The sequence below is a fragment of the Diplotaxodon limnothrissa genome, linkage group LG17 (assembly GCF_057381915.1).
Source record: "Diplotaxodon limnothrissa isolate DT_005_m linkage group LG17, D_limnothrissa_male_GT1.1, whole genome shotgun sequence".
In the NCBI taxonomy this organism is placed as follows: domain Eukaryota; kingdom Metazoa; phylum Chordata; class Actinopteri; order Cichliformes; family Cichlidae; genus Diplotaxodon; species Diplotaxodon limnothrissa.
Genome location: NC_140612.1, coordinates 28,217,115 through 28,233,046, shown reverse-complemented (window position 1 = coordinate 28,233,046; position 15,932 = coordinate 28,217,115). Strand labels below are relative to the sequence as shown.

The following is a 15,932-nucleotide window of genomic DNA, read 5'->3' as shown; positions in this document are numbered from 1 at the left end:
AAGTTACTCAGTCTTAATTTGCATCTATTAAAACAGGAAGAAGTGTTTTAGTAGCTTTGATTGCTGCCATTACATTAATGCAAAGGGTTATATAAATAGCACAGCATTACTCCTTAGAGAAGATATCTGTGTTGCTTCCCCCTCCTTCCCCTCGGGGAAGTGAGATGTCATTACATTCCAGGTAAAAGACTTGTTCTCACTTGAGGCTCAGGCCTTCAATAATGATCATCTTGTTTTGTAACTGGAAAACTGAAGGTAAAGGGCATTTAATGCTTCTTACCTGTGAGCTGACAGTCGTCGTTGGAACCTGCAGAGTCCTCCTGGTTGGGGCTGAGCGGAGGGCTGGCGGGGGGACTGGTGCTGAAGCTGGCGTAGCCGAGGGAAGAGCTCACCTCGCTGGGCTCACAGCTGTGGTTGACCGGCCTTTGGACATCCAAGGATGAAGACAGAGAGGTGCGCTGTTTGGGCTGGGAGAAGAGAAGACGAAGGGTTTGAGAGTCCAAAACTTTTTTGTTTGAGTGTTTAGTTTTGTTTGGGTTGCTTGAAAAAAGGTTTGCCAGACAGATTTTTTTTTTGCTTCCCGTCTGAATAAAAAACTTAAAATTAACTCTCAGTATGGTTTTGTATGTTGCGATTTCAGTTTCACATTTTCCTAGTAGCAGGGTACTTATTTGTATATCTTTTGATTACTGTGTTATTATGACCTGTTTCTGTTAGATTTATATTGTTGGATTGTCATTTATGCTTAGAAATATCTACTCATATATGCTTAGAGTTTTATAATCAATGTCATGTTGGTAGAGGGTTGATCCTTAATAGTCTGCAAAGACTTTGTGTGCATTCCAGAGTGTTCTGGCATTCACACCCACATCCTGGGAGCATGGGAGAGGTCGTACCTTCGCTTATTGTTTTGTGGTATGATAAACATATCTATATCTGTTTTAGTCTAAGTGCCTTTTGTTTAGATGAACTGCTGGGCTTCCAGACCAGCAGGTTTAGGGAAGTTGTTTATAGGGTCACACTCTGACCACACACACACAGCAGTGTTACGAGGGAGCGGACGAGAGCAACTGGGGTCAAGTGGAAGGAACGTCACTTGGCTCGGGCCTCCCTCGTATACGAGAAATATAAAGAGCTCTGCTTGGTGTTCAATGCTTTTTGCTGTGTAACTGAACTGTCCTGAACATTCCAGCGAATAGGTTTATGCTACAAACTTATCAGTTTCCTGTTTATGAATGAGGTTTTTTAGGTTTTTACTAAGTCAGATCCTACATTACATTATGTTGTGTTGCAGCTTTATGTTGTTCATGACCAGATCGCCACTAAAAAGGGAACCATTGCAAGAATTGCAATTGCAAGAATTTACAGCTTTAGAGAAACACAGTTCTCTCTGAACAAACAGCCCCTTTTTGATTTATACCAAAAATAAAATGCAGTTGCCTGCAGCTCAATAAATGTTCCCACTCATCATGAGATGTAAGAAGAGTTATCTGTTTTTCATCACTCGTTTTACCACAGGGACCAGCTAATAACTTTAATTACCAATAAAGCAATTTTCCTTATTTTTGTTTTGATCCTCTCGCCCTTTATTTTCATTTTCCTTTTTATACGAAAGATCCACTTCTGTTGCTGAAGATCTTGTGCTTTCTCATAGTCAAAAGCAAATCCCTTTATTATTTTATTTTATTATTTTCTGGATGAGTTTATGGGTGGTGCAATCACTGCTAGGAAAAGGAGAAATGGATGCAGCAGTTTATTGAAACATGTGGAAACATACATGAAAATACACCATATGAGGCAAAAACACAAAGGCATTGTTTTAAGTCAAGGCATGTATTCCTATTGTTTCAAAAAAAAATGTGTATAACATAAGATATGGACATCTGTTTTTTCCTCACGTAAAACTGGGATGCAAGATAGCAGATGACAGAGGTAGAACAGGAAAAAGAAGCGAGCCAAAATGGCTGCTTAGAAGACGCAAATGTGAGTGATAAAGTGAGACAGGGGACAAATGAAACTGTAGACTGGCATCTGGTAAACACATCTTACATAATGAGGCATTTGCAGCTCTCAACAACCTGCTGCTAAGCTTCACAAACAACTCAGGCAGTCAAAACCCTGCTGGTGCATGTATATGCAATCACAACTCAAAGGATGTATGCTAAGGGAATCAATAGAGTGAACTCTGAACGCAAAATATCATCCTGAAATATTGAGAGACAGACACACACACGCACAACAGAACAACCTTCGTAAGACCTTCACGGTCTATTTTGTGACTCAAGGTATGAAAACGAAACCTTGAGAGATGGGAAAAGAATATAAAAGGAAATGAAAGCAGGAGGAGGAGAGGACGCTCTTTTCTATGCATGACGCATTCAAATTGGGCTTTGAGATATTCGCCGAACTAAACTGGGATGAAAAACACAAAAGCAGAACAAGAACAGGGGAAAAGGCTGAGTGAGGATGAAAAAATGGAAAAAGTGAAGACACGCCGACTGAAAAGAAAAGCAATTAAGAAATAAAAAGGAAGAAACAAAAGAAACAATGAGTAGAGGTAAACATTTGAAACAGGATAGGGAGGATCAGGCCAAAAAGCAAGCGATCACTGACGAAAGTAAGAGGTACGAGATTGAAATACAGAACAAAAGAATGGAAAATAGGAAGAGAAGACAATGTACAAAAAAAAGGAAGGACAGTGAAAGAATGATTAATTTAACATAAATTTGAAAGCCTGGATATCTTTCTCTATTCTGGGAAATAAGTGCTGTTGGGTGAGAATACTAACGCTAACCCAAACTCTCATGTCTGTGCAGTATTTATGAAGCTGCAGCCTTTAAGCTAGCTTAGGGGAAAATCTGACAGTTTTTTTCTGCTTGTTTGCATCGATTAGACAAGGTACGCCATGCTGAGTGAGCTTTAAGGGTGCAGGTAGGCTGGGGTAGAGCTGTTTATTCCATTTCTTTAGTAAATTACAATCATTTCCAACTAACTTTACCAATAAAAGAAAGAAATCCACCCCAAAGTACACCGCCACTGAACTTGAAGATCAATTTGGTGCAGTGTGTTTGGTCTTTTAAGTTGAAGAATGAAGAAGAATTTTTGCACACACAGAGAGAAAATGACATCCAGCTAAGAGTGAACACTTCAGGATACACCACTGCTCAAGTCCAAGCTAAAAGAACCAAATATGGCACAGAGTTCTTTTTTTTTTTTTTTTGTGGAAAGTCAGTCACCAGGGAGTTACACGGCAGCAGCAGCAGAAACCAACAGAGTCTAAGGATGTTTAAAGGACCAATGCATCAACCAGACAAGATCACAACAACCCAGAAAGGGTACAGGGAGTAAAGACGGTGATGTATGAGCCCAACAGGGAAACACACTGACTGGGCAAGGGGAGGGACATTACAAGAACTAGCTGTCAAAGCCACGTATTCTCTTCATTAGTCTTTCCATTAGTCTTTGGTCGTGTAACAGAAGCAATTCTACACAAACCGACAACTTAGGCGTTGTTATCAGGTCTCTGCGATCTAAAGCGTACATAATCTGTGGAAAATAAAGACACTGCTACAAGCCATGTGTGACATGACTCAAAACGTGTTACTGGAAGCTTAACAACAGAACACCGAGGGCTCAAAATGAGATTAAGCAATCGTGAACACAGAATGAGTGAACTCCTTCAAATGTGACACCGTGGTATTTTAAAGTGGCAATCTGAGCCTTTGTGTGTCTCCGTCTTCAGGGAGTTTAATGGGTACATCAACTGCTCCTAAAGCATCCCTCTCTTACTGTACTTATCGGCAGCTCATCTATGTGCATTTGTCTTCCTCTTCTTTCAAACTATTAAATGTGTCTGTTCTCTAGACTTGTGCTTGTTAAGAGCCTGCACACGCACACTCATTAACGCATATAAGAAAAAAAACATGCACATGTGCCATAGCTCTGGCTGAGGCTTAGCGTTAACAATGCAAACAGGCAGCGGGCTAATGAACATGTCATGCCCGATTGGAAGGGGATTAATGAGCATAGACACACGGGAACACACACACACACACACGGGAACACACACACACACACACACACACACACACCATGCATGACTAAACATTAGAAGAAACCATTTTCCTTCCTTTAACAACATAGCAAAGGGGGGGAAAGGTCATTTAACAAACTACGTGTGTTGAAATCCTAATAATTGACACTTTTGCAACCCAGCATTTGTGCGGTAATTAATCAATAACATGAGAATCTGATCTCATGATTAGAAGGTAGAAATATCACCACTTCTGATGAATGAAACTCCCCACAGAAATATTTACTATGCTTCTGAGGGAAGCAATGCAAAAAAACCTTATTTGTCTCTAAATGTTGCTTTTGTTAGTGTAACGTGAGCAGTAGACTCAAAGTTAATTATGGTTAGATTTTAATTGATATTTTCAGTTGCTACAGCAGCTCGTCCTCTGTTAACATTAGCTTAGAGGTAATGATCCCAAATGCGGAGCATTGCAAATAGCATATGTCTGTCTTTTATTTCAGCTGCCACACACGTCCACAGAAAGATGTGAGCGTACAAACAAGAAGGCAAAATGTTCAAAAGAGCCGAGCTGACGATGCTTCTGCTTCCAGAGGGCAGTGAAGAACAAGAGAATAGAAAAGATAAAGGAGTAAACATCTAAAACCTCCTTTTCCCCCCAATTCCAAAACAAACTCTTAACTGCAACTCTTACAAGTAGCATTCCGCTGCTCATCTCTGGATTTTGTACACTTTCTTTTGATGCATGCTGTTTTTGCCCCACTCAGCTATATGGCTCTGTTTTCTTGTGTGTTTCTTGTAATGATCAAACTTCTTTTTCATTATTTGCCTTAAGAAATATGTCATATGTCAGCCAATACCTTTTGATTAGCCACAAAGCAAGAAAGCATGAGATTAGCCTTGTCTCATGCTTTCTTGCTTTGTGGTAGATCTTTGTTCTGTCTTCACTGAGATATTTGAATGCTAATCAATAAAAAATAAAATAAAATAAAATCATGTACTGAATTTAAAAAGCTGCATTCAGTGCATGACATATTTCTTTTTTTTTTTTTTTTTTCTTTTTTTTTGGCCTGTCCCGTTTGGCTCTTTTGCCATCAGAATTGTTGTCTAAAGGCAAAGAAAGATGCCCAACGGATTTACTTTACCAAACTGACCATCCCAGCCTTGCCGTAATGGTCCATTTGATTCACCTTTTATTGTTTATTTTATTTTCACTTACTGAATACGGGACAGACTTGACTGGGGGAAAGAAGGGGAGAAAGAAAGAGGGAAAGAGAAACAGCTGAGAAGAGGGACGGGGGAGAAGGGCAAAAGACAAAAACCAACAGAACGGGCAGAGAAAAAAAATGCATATATCAATCACCTGGATCACCTGCTGAGAAAGAAAAAAGAAAGCAAGCAGAAGAGAACAAGAGTAATAGAATAAACAACATCACAATGATATATGGGAATATGACAGTAAATACTAAATATTAAACATTATTGTGCAGCACATAAGATCAACAGAACACAGTGTGCTTTGAGGTAGGAGCCAAAAAGGGTGTAGTTTGTGGGTGTGATCACCCGTGTGTACACCTGTGAGCATGGACGCGCTTGTTTTTTGTTTTTTTAAAAGGTTCCTTCATGTAATAATCTGCTAGAGGGTGTGGGGGGGCCACAGCCCCGTCCTCCAGGGCGTGAAGCAGGTGTGGAGGAGATCAAAACTCCAGACATCCAGAGGCCCCCAGAACACAAGAGACCAAGGAAGACCAACAGAGGGGCAGCTGCGCCACTGTCCCGGAAAGAGCTGAGGAGAGTCCCAGATGAGGGCTCACTCAGCAGCCGCGGAGCAGAAGCCAGGGGGAGTTGCAGTGACGCGCCCGTGAGCTCCGCCGGCAGCCAGCTGCGCCTGAGTGACCGAGCCCCAGGCCGAGAGGCCGGGGGCACCCCACCTCCGAAGTGGCCCGAGCGAGCCCCAGGCTCCAGGCCCCGATAAGCGGCCTCCAAGGAGTGAGCCGGTGTGTACCTGGACGCCCATCCCCGGACACAAAGAACCACCAACGCACCGATGTCTGAGGGGGTCCGCCACTGGCAGGGGAAGTGGTGGTAGGGGGAGACATATTTCAGCAACGTATACAATTTGAAGGTGACACAATTGCTGGTGCCAGACAAGGCAGTCTGAGTATTTTAGAAACTGCTGATTTCCCATAAAGCTATTTCTAGGGTTTACATAAAATGCATACCTTTACAACCAAACTATGCAAAAGGGCATCTCTGAATCCTCAATATGTTGAACCTTGAAGCAGATGGGCTACAGCAGCAGAAGACCACACTGGGTGACACACCTTTGGTTCAGCTGAGCATTGTTTAAACAATGCAGCCTACCCGAATACTATTCCCAACCATACCCATCCGTTTACGACCAATTGACCAATCTGCTGATGGCAGATAGCATGACAACGCATGCTCATTCAGTTAATTGCTCTACTTTTATTCCTCCATTAAAATACTGTAGATGTTCTCTGAAAAAGTAACACCATGCTAAAGATCTTTTTGTGAAGGGATTGTTCCTTTCTTCCTCTGTGACTCATAAATGTGGACGTAGGAGCACTTACATCTAATATACAAAATCTTTTTCAACATTTGAACTAATTACATGCTCTACGTACTATCTATTTATCTATCTGCTAAACATACTGCTCACCTGGTTGTTAAACATTTTAGTTTGTGGTTTTTAAAATGGGCAAATGTGGATTAAAGGTTTAGTCTATTTTAAAATTAAACCTAATAGCTAATGAAGAAAGTTTTAAATTTCAGGTGATGGCAGGTCCAATTTTCCAATCAATGATTTCCATGTGGAATAAAATATTATTGGAATCTGGCTCTCCTACTCTTTTATCCCGGACCTGTATCCAGTTGAGGTATTATGTGCAGACTATTAACCTTTTAAGGTTATGGTTAGGTCTTAGCATAAACCTAACCATAACCTAATTGTTACCCTCACACTAAAACCACTTTTTGAGCCTCAAAAATGCCTTCAAATTCGTGGGGATGGGCATTTTGTCCCCACAAGTATAGTAAACTTCCAATTTTTGGTCCCCACAAAGATATGTAAACATGATACACACACACAAAATAATCTTCCTAGAATTGTAAGTGTCCTCCCCACCATTCTCTGCTATCGCTTGCCATCCCTTGTGTTTATTTGCTCTATCCCTCAGTCAGATGAAACAGTCTTTTATTTTGTTCCATCATCTAAGATTGTGAGGAATCCAGGAAGTAATTTACCTTCTGTTTGTTACCAAGCACTGAACTTGTTTTCCCACCAAATCTATTGTGACAGATGATTTAAATGTGATGCAGAGGCCAGCAGAGACTAGCAGTCCTCTTGGCTCATAACCAATGATATGTATGAAATGCATCATTTATTGAAAGCATCCAAATCCCGGTTACAAATCCTTTTAATACAGGCAGAAAACGGCAGGGAAAAGCTGAGATGTGCAACTCCCACTTGAGAGATTTTAGTATTAGCTTGAGTCACTTCTATTAGCAGTGCATGACCCAAGTCTGTCCTCTGGGGCCACCGGCTGGGAAAGAAAATCTCTTTAGCCACAAACACAGAAAGGTCTCCTACTTGTTGCAATAACTTGAAAATGTCCAGGTGGAGTAAGGAAGGGTTGAGAAAAATGAACTGAACAGTATAAACCGAGGGCCCCATTCTCTCCATTTTCTCTCGTCTTTTGTTACACAAACACACGACAATGTGGGCCATATGAAGAGCTGGCACAAACACTTAGATGTATTTATGGAAATATAAAGCAAGTGTTTACTGTAATTACAGACAAATCCGAGCAAACTTCCTGTGAGATTAACTAACAGGAGCAACACTGTTACAGCAGCCGGCAAGTGGCACAAGCAACAACCTCAGCATCTAACTGACTGATGGGAGTGAAAGGATGAATGAGCTCTAAACGCCAATGCGATTCGTAATCAGTCTGTGAGGTGTTGAGTGAAGATTCTAGAGGTTTGTTTTAGTCAAGAAAATGTGATAATTCTAGAAGTTCAAAATAAATCAATAAATATATAGAGAAATAGAGAGAGCATTTAGATCCCACCAGCACAAACGGTGACAACAATTCACAAGCATGTGTTGACTTTGTACAGAATACAAGGTCAGTGTCAGAGCATATATAATGGATGAGCATTCAACTTTGACAGGGGCATTTGGATAAAGTAACTTTGCTATTACACATTTTATTAAAAAAAAACAAAAAACAGGAATACATTTATGCCCACAAATCAGAGACTGTAAACTAAAATACACGGCACTTTCTGTTATTTTAAATTTACATAAATTTCCATTTAAAGCTGAGTGAATCCCATGAGACTGATACACCTATACACTGGGCCTACAGCCAATAATCAGTTGACATACATTTCAAGTCTTTGGATGTCACAGTCTTAGACCGTGGGAGGAAGCGGAAGTCCACGCATGGACAGAGAAAACATGCAAACTTTACAGCTGGGAAGTGGATTAGAACCTAGGACCTTCTTGCTGTGAGTCAACAGCGATAACCACTGTTTTGCTACTTTAAACCAAAATCATTAACCTGTCTGCTTGATTACAACCTTACACACATAGCACACTCACAGAAACCAACTCAGAAAATGCAGATATATCTGTGTTAGATTACAGATGCAAAGCGGTTAAATGAATTTACCACATACTGGGAAAGTTGCATATATATGACTGTGAGTGCAGAGTGCCCTCAGCACAGTTCCATTTGTTTTGCAAAGTTCAAGTAGGGTCATCAAGACTAGCTGCATAAGCTGATGAATGACCTCTCCTCAGTTCCAAAGAGACATCAAGGATATTTTGCAGAGTCTGACCTGCACAGGCTCATTGGTGACTGCATCAGAAACACCAACTGAATAATTAACCTCAGTTTGAGCTGGAATAACTTACCAGCAATGTGCATTTTTATGTTTTTCATTAGCGAACAGTAAACTTTAATTTAACTAATACTTTAGTTATATCAGCAGAATTCAGCTGAGAGGGCGCAGTGATCTTTTTAGATGGGCCTTTCCATAAAGCTGACGGTGACTACACCAAAGAGCTTCCTTGTCAGTTCCAACTGCTACTTTTTCTTTGTTGAAATTCAAGTGTGATGGCTGAAGTGGAATTATTAAAGCTGTTGAGCAACAAAAATGATCCTTGCAAATATAAGTTAATACCTACAGTAAAACCTGAGGTATCAGCAAAAGCAATGTAAATCTAACGTACACACTGAGAAAAAAAATACACATGTCAGATGTTGTTTATATGTTGGGTCCTTTTATCTTGGTGGTAGGTGGTTGCTAGGCAATGTGATGGGCGTCATATGATGTGGATATGAACTTTTTTAGGATATAAGTGAGGTCTTAATGTTGTGACATTAAAATGTGTTTTTTTATATGTGTTATATGTGCATAAATGGCATAAATGGGTGTTACACATTATCAAGGTGGTTCTTAGACAACACAATGACATCACAAGATCTTATTATAGATCTCCTGATGGTCTTTTTCAGTATGACGCTGATTAAAGATGTATACCTAGGCGTGCAAACAACACTTTAAAAATGGATGTCATGCTACTTTGTTGGCAGAGACCAGAGAGACCACCACCACCACCACCAAAAAAAAAAAGACAAAAAACACACTGCATAAAACTTTCTGCCTTGTTTACAAGCCACAAGCTAGCAGAAAGCCTACAATTATGCATGGGAGTTGTAAAGCTAGGTGTTGATTCACAGTGGGGCTGATAATACTACTAAATCTTTTACACATCTTAGAAGAGTGATTAAATTTGAGGCTAAAATCAACAAAAGCCTTTAAGACAATCTCTTTACTGGATAGATTGGTTGGTTTATCATCTGCTATCACAATAATGTCTGAGAACTTTACCTCCATTTGTCCTGAAGAACAACAAGTTTTCAGTGTTTTTAACCTTTTCACATTTCCAATGAGATCTGTCCCGAAATGGCAGTTTATAAGTGTGTCTTTGGTGCTAACAGAGGCAGGCAGTCTTTTCTGTGACGGTCCTGTTTGTTTACTGTAATTATGCTGTCATCTTAAAATTACTCTGCACTGATGTTGAAATTACACATATCAACTTGCTCCGGACTGGTCAAAACAATCCACTATCCACCACCAAAATCAACACCCTTTCCCCCCACTGAGTTACAATAAGGATCTTTAGGTCCCTTGCTCAAGAGCACTTTAACTACAATAATTTGGAAATATGGGACTGTACAGTAAGTCATGGGGTTTCCACACAGGCACATCATTCACATGTCAGGCTGACATCCTTCTGAATGCTCTGGTGATGTTTTCAGAGTGACAGCGGTGTCATACTTGGCGCCTTTATTATGGACTTTGTGTGCGTCTGTGCATCCTCTCGGCCTCTGTAAGGGGAAAAGTATTATCTCCATGTTTCAGCATCAGAAAGCAGTTGGCTCGCTTTATCTACTCTCTGAGTGTGTTTGACTGTCTTCATGTGGCCAGGGTAGCTATCAGCTCAATCAAGGAAGTGTTGAAGTGTGACAGATCCAGGGTAGGTAGATCTGAATGTGTGCAATGCATACTGTATTTCCACATATTCTTCTGTGTGTGGGTGGGTGTGAATGGGTGTATAAGAGAGAGATCCCAGTATTGCAGACATTCGCATTAGGTAAGCAAAAGAAAAATTAGAGCCTGAGCTTTAGTAATGGGCAACACACACACACACACACACACACACACACACACACACAAAAAGAGACCGTGGCAGCAAATCACTTGATCTTGCACCATTATGCAATTGTTACGTTGCCAGTTCGGCAGAAAATCTCACCATCAGGGTGAGATAAACTGCTTGTTTTCAGTAACTCTCACTGAGTACTCAGTTTATTAACTCTTCATGATGTCAATTATGCTCAGTTGGTTCTTGCCAGATTAAGACTTCTCTAGGAAGTCTATATCGTAATTTATGCCTTAACCTTCTGCGTTATTCAGTCGTTGGCTGTGTCATTCGGACATATAGCGACATTTCTCAGGAGGTGCATGTCAGTTCACGTGGAATGATCTGGTTTATGATTAAAAGGAATTTATGGCTGCATCTTAACTTATGAAATAGACTTCCCATAGAAGTCTAAATTAGGGGCCAAGAGTGTGCAAAGAAAACATCCTGCACACCAAAACATCAGAAATCAAAACTCAGACCAGGCAACATTTTTACTACCTTCTAGTGACCATTTTTTTAAGCCAACTGTAGCCTCAATTGCCTGTTTTTAGCTGACCGGACCAGGACCCGATCTGGTCTTCTGCTGCTGTTCTGCTTCAAGGTTCGATGTGTTCATGTGTTTTTTCCTTATTACTGTTGCCTTCCTACCAGCTCAAAGCACTCCAACCTCTGCCATCAATAAGGCATTTTTGCCCAGAGAACAGTCGCTCACTGGATATTTTCTCCTTTTGGGACCAGTCTCTAAACTCTAGAGATGCTTGTTTGGGGGAAAATCAGTTGATCGCCAGTTTCTGAGATACTCATATGAATCTAGCATCAATAACCATGCATCCTTCAAAGTCACTTAAAGCACTTTTTTTGCACATTCTAAAGCTCAGTTTGGGCTTCAGCAGGTTGCCTTAACCATGTCTGTCTGCCTAAATGAATCGAGTTGCTGCCATTTGAATGGCTGATTAGAATTTAATTTGCAATAATGAACAGCCGAACACCTGATAAAGTGGCCGGTAAGTGTTTATTAAAACACAATCTGATCAAACGAATAACACAGAGTTTTCATGTCTTTATCAAACACACTGAGTAGACACTGATGGTGCAGGTCAGAAAAAGTAAAAGGTTGTCTGTGCTTACAGTTTCCCCCAAAGCTGCTTGGAGTCAGGTGTCGCAATTAAGGAGATGAGACTGGAGGTGTTGGAGAGGTGCCTTTCTCAGCAAATAAAGGTGCCTAAAGTGTGGTTACTCACAAAATTTGCTCTTTTTGACAAAGAGTGGCCAGTGTGAGTCATATCTCAATAACATTCACAGGATTTTAGAAAAAAACATTTCAGAGATGCACACAACAGCGTATTACAAAAGACCTACACGTTCCTTAATCATCAAATCGTTCACAAAGAGAGCAAATTCACGAGTGCTGCAGTACTCCTCTGCTTAGAAGTAATTTTACTGCAAATATGTAACATACAAAGTATAGTCCTGCAAGAAGTTAAAAAAAACCCTCAAATGTAGGAACAAAACTGCAATCTATGTTTCCAATTTAGAAAGAAAGAAAAAGCTGAATAAGAATACTGTTAGCACCACAGAGGAAACACCTGGTCTCAATAACAACAAACAAAAAAGTTAAGGTAAACTAAATTTTGAAGCATAAAGGCAAATCACACAAAACTACTATCACTGCTTTGAGGAAACATGGTGGAGGAAGCATCATGATTTTGGGCTGCTTTCTACTTCAAGGTCTGGACGCCTTGCAAATACTAAGAGAAAAACTGAATTTCAAACTGTACCAGGGGAAAATATCAGTGCAGAAAAAGAAAAGAAAAGAAAATAAGATGCAATAAGCCACTGACCTGCATTTTTCAAATAAAAATAACTAAATGAGATCTTGGATTCAGATTCCTGACCTAAGCTTAACTGAGATGCTTACTGTTTTCATAATTAGCCAAAGGAAACATCTAATGGATGTTGTTGCTTATTCCAGCCTGCACAATGTGATTAATCAGTCTGAAAAGAGATGAAAAGCACCAGTGTTTGGTTGTTTTAACCTCACAAGTCAAATGACGATTAGACCACATAATATGAGTAATCATTGCAGAAATCACGGTAATTCCAGAGGGTTCACTAACTTTTTGCTTGCTTGTGTGTACTGCTGAAATAGCCAGCAGGAGCACTAAAATCTAATGAAATGAATTCTAGAGAATTAATTAAGCACTATAAAATTGAACTCTGGTGCTCCTTGATTATGTGCGCTTCAAGCCGAGAGGAGGCCCGCTGGGCGCCGCATGTGATCCCTCTACGCACATTAGTTAACATGCCAAAGATAGACCCATGATAATGGGTGGGGGTGGGTGAAGAAAACAAGGCAACAAGAGAAGATGCTGTGGTGAGTAAAGGCCATTCAGAGAGTCAGAAGGTCTACTTATCTCACGCCATGTCTTAATCTTCAACAAGAATGAAAATCTTGAAAAACACTGACATGATAGTTACTACACTACATTAAACAAGCAGATGAGTTCAATATTTTTTTCAGTGTTATGTCACACATCATCTGCTCACTGAGAAACAACTGCCTTTAATTATCAAGGTGCGAAACGCTCGCGCTGCGCTCGGGTGTCTGATACTATCTTCCCAGTGACCGAAAAAGTGAGGAATAAATTAATCTCAAGTCTCTAATGAACTTAATTCGATGTTGCGTTTGAATCGCCGAGTGTTGATTTGAAGTTATTCAAGATCAGAGGCATATTATTATTAATCAATTCTGCTGCTGGTGTACACAGAAAGTGAAGTTTTGAAAGCTTTATAATACAGGCAAAGCATCTATCTGTGATATAATGATGCTGATACACATTTAATACACATTCCTTTCACACTTCAGTTGGCTCACAGGAGGTTCCTTCACTGAAATAACCCTAATGAAGCATTTTTTTAAATTTAATTTCATACAAATATCCATAAATGACTCTGTTTCTTAAGCAGTAGACGATGAACTTCAACTTCTGTCTGTCTGGGTTTGACTTTTTCATCTAGATCTCATTAGACCTTTATTATAGTGAACAAATGATTCGCTACAACGACAAAAACGAATCTGTCTAGATGAGGAGTTGTGCTGGGTTAAGGGCAGGATCGTTGTGTTTAGCAATGACTGCTTTTTGTGTTTCGGCAATCTTCATCATTATTTTTCCAATATAATCACCAGGTGATCAATGTTGTACCATCTGTGCCATTAGCATTAAAAAATAAACAGTGAAGTTGCATAGATTCAGGTACAGCAGCTACTGAGACAGTGACACAAAAGGAGTTTATATAACTCCCAGCATGAAAAGAAAGTAATATAGGCCTATTCATCGGGGGACCTTTTTTCACAATGTATCATATAGTTTCCTGTGTTAGTGAAGACAGTGTGGCAGATGCAGGCTGTACAGGACCGGCTGTGGCTCAGGAGGCAGCGCAGATCATCTACTAATTAGAAGGTTGGTGGTCTGCAAGCCAAAGTATCCTTAGGCAAGATAGTGATAGTGCTCCTGAGAGTGAATGTGTGTGTAAATGTACTTAGACTAAGAAAAAAGTGCTTGTATAAATCTGTGTGTGAATGGGTTAAAAATACATGTCGTAAAAAAGCCCATTAGGTGCTTAAGTAGAACAGAAAAGCACTACATAAGAACCAGTCTATTTACAAGTAAACTGGGACATCACATCTTTTTTTTAAACCATCTTTTCAGGTCAAACAGGAAGAAATATGAATAACATACATTCACCAAATTAACTGTTTTAGCTTATGTCTAAAAACCACCTTAAAAACACATGTGACAAATATGGAGCAGTCTGTAATTGACAAAAATCTAACGGTGAAACAAGGAGCTGATGAGATGGGATCAACTAGCATTTCTAACAAATGGATCAATGTAGGCTCTCCTTACACACACATTCATTTCAAAGAGGCGCAAGCGTGAACTGTCAATACAGTTCAAGCTCATGCACACTGGTGCCTCAATGAGAGAGAGACAAATTAAATAAAATCTCAATTTTAAAATCATATTAATTTAATGCGCCAGTGGGAAAAATCTGTTAAATAATGCAGTGACTGGCAAGCTACTGGTGCGCATTCTGACCACAGTCAACGCACAACCCAGCTGCATGCAACATGTAGATGCTGGTGAAAGGTGAAAGTTAACATGAATCAACAACTGAATTATTAAAAAGAGTGTAGCTGGTGCAGCAGCAGACCACAATCTCTCAATCGCACCCCATTATGTCAGCGTGGAGGTTCACAGATGACACAGCAGATACCTGTCTTCCAAAGCTGTTTCTTCAAATACAGAAATTTGACGTTTTTATACCTGCGGTGCAAAACGTGCCCCCACAGGCTAGACTTCCAGCAGGTTTTGTGACTAAAGAAAATATTCTAAAATAAGACCAAAATAAGACACTGAGAATGGAAGTTAAATCACATTTAGAACAGAAACACAGTCAAACTTTCCAACCCTGGTTTAAAAGGACCGTCTGAGTTTTTGCTACCAGAATATGATGCCTATAAGCACAAACATAATGGAAATTTTAGATAATCTAAACTACTAGAAACAGGAACAGAGAGAGGAAGGTAGATGAAACGAAACAGGGAGACAAACAGAAACAGAGAGATGTTTACCATTGTGTGTGTGTGTGTGTGTGTGTGCAGGTTTTTAAGCTACTTGTGGGTGGATGCTCTGATGTTCAATAATGCATCAGGTGCTTCTACAACGCATTCATTAGTGTGTGTGTGTCTGTTAGTCTTTTTGTCTGTGTTTGTGTGTGTGTTCACCTGTGGGCGGATGACTCTCTCGATGCTCTTCAGGGCTGTGTCAGGGGAGGGGGGCGAGCAGTCCGGTGTGGGTCCTGTTGAGCAGTTGCCATGGTTACCATGCTCCCCCTCACTCACCGTTACATGGGACAAGTGACCTTAGAGGGAGAGAGAAAGAGTGAGAGACAAGTAAAAAGAAGAGGGGAAGACTTGCCCTTTGTACCCCCTTCATCATCCACAGGAGGGCGGAGTCTAAAGCCAGATTACCATTTCTACGATACTTGCAAGCAGATGTGTTTGGATTTAAACTCTGCATGTAAACAGAGTCACAGTTAAAGTCAAGGAACAAAATAACACAGAATAAATGTAGTATTATGGGACAGACATTT

The 15,932-nt window shown here is 40.2% G+C and overlaps 1 protein-coding gene across 3 annotated transcripts in view; it reads right to left on the bottom strand.

Annotated features, from left to right (window-relative positions):
• anks1b (ankyrin repeat and sterile alpha motif domain containing 1B) overlaps positions 1-15,932 on the bottom strand; it is a 296,705-nt gene that overhangs the window by 105,860 nt on the left and 174,913 nt on the right. For all 3 annotated transcript variants that reach the window (XM_085376209.1, XM_085376210.1, XM_085376211.1), the window contains exons 12-13: positions 15,565-15,701; positions 281-467 (exon numbers count right to left, since the gene is read on the bottom strand). In XM_085376209.1, the coding sequence (XP_085232335.1) occupies positions 281-467; positions 15,565-15,701 (324 nt within the window). The remainder of the gene's footprint in view (positions 1-280; positions 468-15,564; positions 15,702-15,932) is intronic.